At 43.1% G+C, this 5590-nt stretch overlaps 1 protein-coding gene across 1 annotated transcript; it reads left to right on the top strand.

Annotated features, from left to right (window-relative positions):
- Positions 1-1669: 1669 nt before the first annotated feature.
- On the top strand, positions 1670-4799 carry LOC135545974 (H/ACA ribonucleoprotein complex subunit 1-like). The gene is made up of 7 exons (XM_064973995.1): positions 1670-1775; positions 2171-2387; positions 2592-2746; positions 2930-2989; positions 3685-3805; positions 3918-4037; positions 4149-4799. Exons 2-7 carry the CDS (start codon positions 2183-2185, stop codon positions 4157-4159), a joined length of 672 nt encoding a protein of 223 aa, XP_064830067.1. The 5' UTR covers positions 1670-1775; positions 2171-2182; the 3' UTR covers positions 4160-4799.
- The last annotated feature ends 791 nt before the right edge of the window (positions 4800-5590 follow it).

The raw sequence follows: 5590 nt of genomic DNA, 5'->3' as shown, positions 1-5590 counted from the left end.
AGGAACAATTGTCCAGACAGAGGTTTGAGTTTACGAATTGACGGTTTATTAACTCAACTTTACACAGGCTACTGTTTGGCCGTAGCCTACCCCAAATAAATGAAAGGTACCCCACAAGCCAACCGTGACCTCTTGTGAAGGCCAAACATAAGAGAAAGAAAATGGCTAAACCTGGTCTTAACTTCCAATGCTCCCTCCCCCTGCCCAACTCCCCTCCATGCCAGTCAGCCAACCACCAGGATACCCAGCATTAGAACATTCCAGGCATTCCCGTGATTGGCAGATAGCAGGTTGATTGGCATGATGAACCCCGCGAACACTGGTAAGTACAACACAATCCACTAATAGCCTAACACAAAACACACCGCTGTCTGTGCGGGTCGCTACAATACATATCATTGGTCTCAGGTAACATCCTGGACCAGAGCTACGTAATGCAAAGGGGGCACACAATTGCAGTTTTAAACAAATTAGTATTTAAAAAAAACATTATTCTTATACAGACTTAATTAAATTAGCCTTCTCTAAAGAATATGTAAAGAAAACATGTGCCTGCTCTCAAAAGTATTACTGTTGACTTGGTAGCAGGTCCAGACCTTCCAGCGTTGTCAAAGCGATTGTGCGTGTGGCGTTCTCAGGTAGGGGATAATCTCAATTGTTTCCTCCTCGCGCCTTCTTTCTTCTCTGCGCGCCTCCTTCTAAAACCTAATTGGATGAGAATGTCAGAGGTCCCGCCCCACTAACCTCTCCTCCAATGAATTTTGAGAAAGACACGAGGAGAGGACGCGCGGTTATGCAATTGAGATCTTCCCCTAGTGTTCTTCACAGGATGTCGTGAATGAACGACAGTCTGAGTTTTACGACAATCCGGACTTCTCGTCAGTTCTCACCATAGAGATAGATAGACAACTCATCTTTGTATCTGTGCCATTATAGCGTCTGTGACATTACTGGGAAAAGGATAGGGGGATACCTAGTCAGTTGTACAACTGAATGCCTTCAACTGAAATATGACTTCCGCATTTAACCCAGCCCCTCTGAATCAGAGAGGTGCTGGGGCTGCCTTAATCGACAGCCACATCTTTGGCGCCCGGGGAACAGTGGGTTAACTGCCTTTTCTCAGGGGCATAAAGACAGATTTTTATCTTGTCAGCTCGTGGATTCGATTCAGCAACCTTCCGGTTACTGGCCCAATGCTCTAACCACTAGGGGCAGCAACATTGAGGCTATCTCAATTTTAAAGTAGTCAATTTTCTTCTTCATTGGCTGATTGGTCTCAACTCATAGGAATCCCAGCCCTCTTTAACATTGTGGAAGCCCTCAATGGCAATGCCCATGCTAAAATGTTTTTTTAAACCAGGTAGTTGGAGTCCTGGGTGCTGATTGGTTGAAAGCGGTGGTCAATTAGACTATATTCCACAGGTAGTATGCAACATTACTTGTTTACTGTTCTAATTATGTTGGTAACCAGTTTATAATAGCAATAAGACACCTCGGGGTGGTTGTGGTATATGGCCAATATATCACGGCCAAGGGGCTGTATCCAGCAACTCCACGTTGGGTCGTGCGAATAACAGCCCTTAGCCGTGGTATTTTGGCCTATATACCACACCTCCGCGGCCCTTTATTATTTAAATATCCCTGAAGAGACTTCTATCAATCTCTATAGTTCTCACTTTACGGCACCACCTGAAAGCACATGTGTTTTCGTCGCGTAGAACTTGTGTCTGGCACACTTCACCCCTCCATCAGCTGAGCTTATTTGTGGTGCTAAGGTATGTCAATCAAATATATATGTGTATTTCATAAGTTGCACACCGCGACCATAATGTGCTCAGCAAAGCATATCGTGATACTGTAGTCTTTTGATATGTTGAAAGTAAGTAGTTGAGCTGGCTAGCTAGCTTGTTCAATTGATCACTTGGAAGTAGCTGTACTGATATAGTTCATAAACGTGAAATCATGCATTGATCAAGTCATTAGTTAATCATGTTACTGTTCGTTGGCTAGCTAGCTAGTTTTATCGTGGTATTTAGCCAGCAAAGCATTTGGAAACATCCACTAACGTCACCGACAATGTTTGAAGACCATGTCTAGTATTTGAAAGTGAATTGCTTTGAATTGTATCTATGCAACTTAATCTTATCTCCCGTCCTCCCAACTCTCTCAGGTACACTACAACATGTCCTTCCGAGGAGGAGGTGGAAGAGGGGGCCGTGGTGGCGGATTCAACCGTGGTGGTGGAGGAGGATACGGTGGTGGTGGAGGAGGATACGGTGGTGGTGGAGGAGGATATGGGGGTCGAGGTGGCGGCGGCGGTTTCCGAGGTGGTGGACGAGGAGGTCGAGGGGGCTTCCAAGACTATGGCCCTCCAGAATATGTGGTTGGTAAGATGGAGACCGCCATGTGATGCACCCATATCGCATTCCAGTGATGGAAAGGGAATTGTTAATGCTTTGCATCTTGAATTTACACCACTGGAATGTACATATAGTCTGCCTGGCATTGTAACATTTGTACTTTCACATACTGTTCCCAGTTTATTATTTTTTTCCTGTACTGACGAGATGTCCTTGCTCTTGTCTCTGCAGCATTAGGAGAATTCATGCACCCCTGTGAGGATGAAATTGTGTGCAAGTGTGTAACTGAGGAGAACAAAGTTCCCTACTTCAATGCACCCGTGTACTTGGAAAACAAGGAGCAAATCGGGAAAGTGGACGAAATCTTCGGCCAACTACGTGACTTTGTATCCTTTCAATCTTTCTTTGTCTAACCAAAGTCATCTGTGAAGTGTTTGGGAACATGTTTAATTTTCTTGATCTCATTAATAACACTGTAAAACTTGTATGCTTGAATTCTGTTTCTACTAGTTAACAATGAGTTTCATGTCATTTGTGACACTGGTTTGCCCCTTAACCTGAAGAAACAGTATTTCTCTGTTAAACTCTCAGATAATATGAAGGCATCCTCATTCAAGAAACTACAGAAGGTAAGCAATATCAGTGTATTACATGTAACAGAGCTGATGGTAATTAAAAGGGCTTTCATGGTTGAACTGGTGTTAACAGAGAATACAAGATATCAGAACCTACCCCCGCTCGTCTGTCAACCAATCATCTATAAATCGTACGTAAAGGCCATTTTATGGAGGTTCACTGAGCGCTGCGTGGCACCTCCACACAGCCGACGTGTACTTCCATTTTCTCGTGGACCCTCTTTCGGATTGACCATAAATTTGGTCAATTAGTTGATTGTTTAGCAACAACCGACACGTGTGCCACTATGGGGCAAAACAGAGGTTGGCTTAGACTTTTGACAACATGTAAGCCAAATTTCGTCCGATGTTTATTGAAAACAAATATATTTGCACAATGAACCCATGTCTCATATATGTAGTTGTTTCTGAGCTAGTTAGTCAAATTTAAGTTATGTTATGTTAGCGTTTACATGAAATATGGTTACAATAACTCGAAATAAGACAGTGTCAAGAACAAGCTGAAACAAAACACTTATGATTCCCCACAGGGTAGTTTCTTGTCATTCCTGCTAGCATCCAGAATCACGTAACGCTGACGACTGTCCCATGGAAGCGTGTACATTTCTGTGACTTTGTCAGCTAATCCATCTATTGCATAAGCATAGCTATGGCATGTATTCCGTAACTCATTATATTCTGGTCCGCAGTTCTATGTAGACCCAATGAAACTCCTACCACTCCAGAGGTTCCTTCCCAGGCCCCCGGGTGAGAAGGGTCCCCCAAGGGGAGGCAGAGGAGGTCGAGGTGGAAGAGGAGGTCCCCGTGGAGGTAAGAGCAAAATGTCAACAGCTCAGGCCCCATGGCTGTTTTTCTTGTGAATAAAAGGGGGTGGGAATGTTAATACATTTTTATACCCCTTAAAATATTTTTGCCCTCCCAGGTGGATTCCGTGGTGGCAGAGGGGGTGGTGACCGTGGTGGATTTGGCAGAGGTGGTTTTGGTGGTGGTCGAGGAGGGGGATTCAGAGGTAGAGGAGGTGGCGGTGGACGAGGATTCAGGGGTAAGGCCAAATCCTAGAAAAGGAATCTAAATTAACGTGAATAGACAAGTTGTAAAGCTGCTTTGCATTTCATGTTTTTGTGGTGTTGATATGCCTTTTTCTATCATCCAGGTGGGAGATGATGACAAACTGTTTGCGTCGGATCAATCTTTGTTTGCGTGTCAATAGCGGCAGGAAGCAAATCGGTGCGATGCCTGAGCTTGGCTCTTTTGAACTTGACTTATGGAGAACAGGCGTTGCATCATTTTATACTGCTCAGCTGTAAATTTGTTTTTGTACACCAATCTTTGATGAATAATGTGTGAATGGTTGGCTTTTATTTACTGACCTTTGAATGCACTCAGCATTCCCTGTGACAGCAATCATTAATAGCCCAGTTGCTTTTGCAACTCTTCAACATTGTTCACACTGGATGTTTTTTGGGGGGTACATTTTGGATATGTCACATTGTTTTTCTTATACTGTTGGGTATGATTCAGAGCTTTCAGTTAGACCAAAATATGGGCCCCTTGGGGGCACTGGACTGTTTTATCAATGTCATGGTGGAGTGCAACAGTCATTTCAATATTGATAAAGCCAGAAATCGATGAAACCCCTATGTTTGTTTGTGGATGATATGGGACATGAGTTCATTTGTTTTCATTACAATAAGTGGAAAATATTGTTATTACCCACAGATAATCAAATGTGATTAGAGTATTGCTGTCTTTCTGTAAAGAAAAGCCTTTGATTAAACCGTGCTTTCTAAGTCGCTCCAATTTATTTGGACATGTGACTTTTTATTTCCACTAATGCGATATTAGCTTTGTGTTCCTGAAGCACATCCTTTAAATTCAAGCTGATTGTGTGTCTGTTTCCAACACCCTTTTGTCCAAACTGTTCAGGTATGGAAATACAACTTGCTAGTACAACTGTCAAAGCAAATGATCCAGCAGCTCTCACTGCAAAGACATGCCTCATCATTCTGATGAAGGCAGCATAAAAATATTGCCGTTTGTTAGCTGCTTCTATTGATGTGAGCATTTGAGTTGTCACACCACACTTTTGTCGGTCTCATTTCGGTCCAGCTTGTTGCTGTCCTATATCCAGCCATAATGTCTCCTGAATGGCTACAGTGACTAATCTTGGGCAATACTTCTAGCTTTAACAGCTATGTGGTCAACATGAGAGCTACTCCACACACTTAAAGGAAATTGCATTGCAGTGTCATATGTTAATGCCTCACTTCAGTGGCTGGTTTCCCTGTTCAGATTGTATGCAGGGTGCTTCTAAGAAGGGGTAGTAAATCCCCTCCCTATATGTGAATACTGTCCTCCAAGAAGCCAGTGTTTTTGTTTTTGTCACAGATCGGTAACTAGTCCACTTGCCTCAAACCACAATGTTGCTACTTCAAGCATCAATTTGTCACAAATGTACCAATTGACTGATATTATCCTTTATAAGATGTTTGCTGTAATTGTATTTAGCCCACATTTCATGCCAATTCACTGCATATGTAGTTTGAGGATTTCATAGGTTTTCGCAAATCATGGTACTCAGCGTGCCAACAGCGT

Source organism: Oncorhynchus masou, chromosome 9 (genome assembly GCF_036934945.1).
Source record: "Oncorhynchus masou masou isolate Uvic2021 chromosome 9, UVic_Omas_1.1, whole genome shotgun sequence".
Lineage (NCBI taxonomy): Eukaryota > Metazoa > Chordata > Actinopteri > Salmoniformes > Salmonidae > Oncorhynchus > Oncorhynchus masou.
Note: the sequence above shows the minus strand (reverse complement) of the source record. Positions and strands in the feature narration are given on the sequence as shown.

Excerpts from the sequence above, each read along its gene's own strand:
- LOC135545974 (XM_064973995.1), top strand. The coding sequence starts at position 2,183 with ATGTCCTTCCGAGGAGGAGGTGGAAGAGGGGGCCGTGGTGGCGGATTC. Across the intron at positions 2,388-2,591 it reads CCCTCCAGAATATGTGGTTG|CATTAGGAGAATTCATGCAC; the intron begins GTAAGATGGAGA and ends TTGTCTCTGCAG. Across the intron at positions 2,990-3,684 it reads CATTCAAGAAACTACAGAAG|TTCTATGTAGACCCAATGAA; the intron begins GTAAGCAATATC and ends TCTGGTCCGCAG.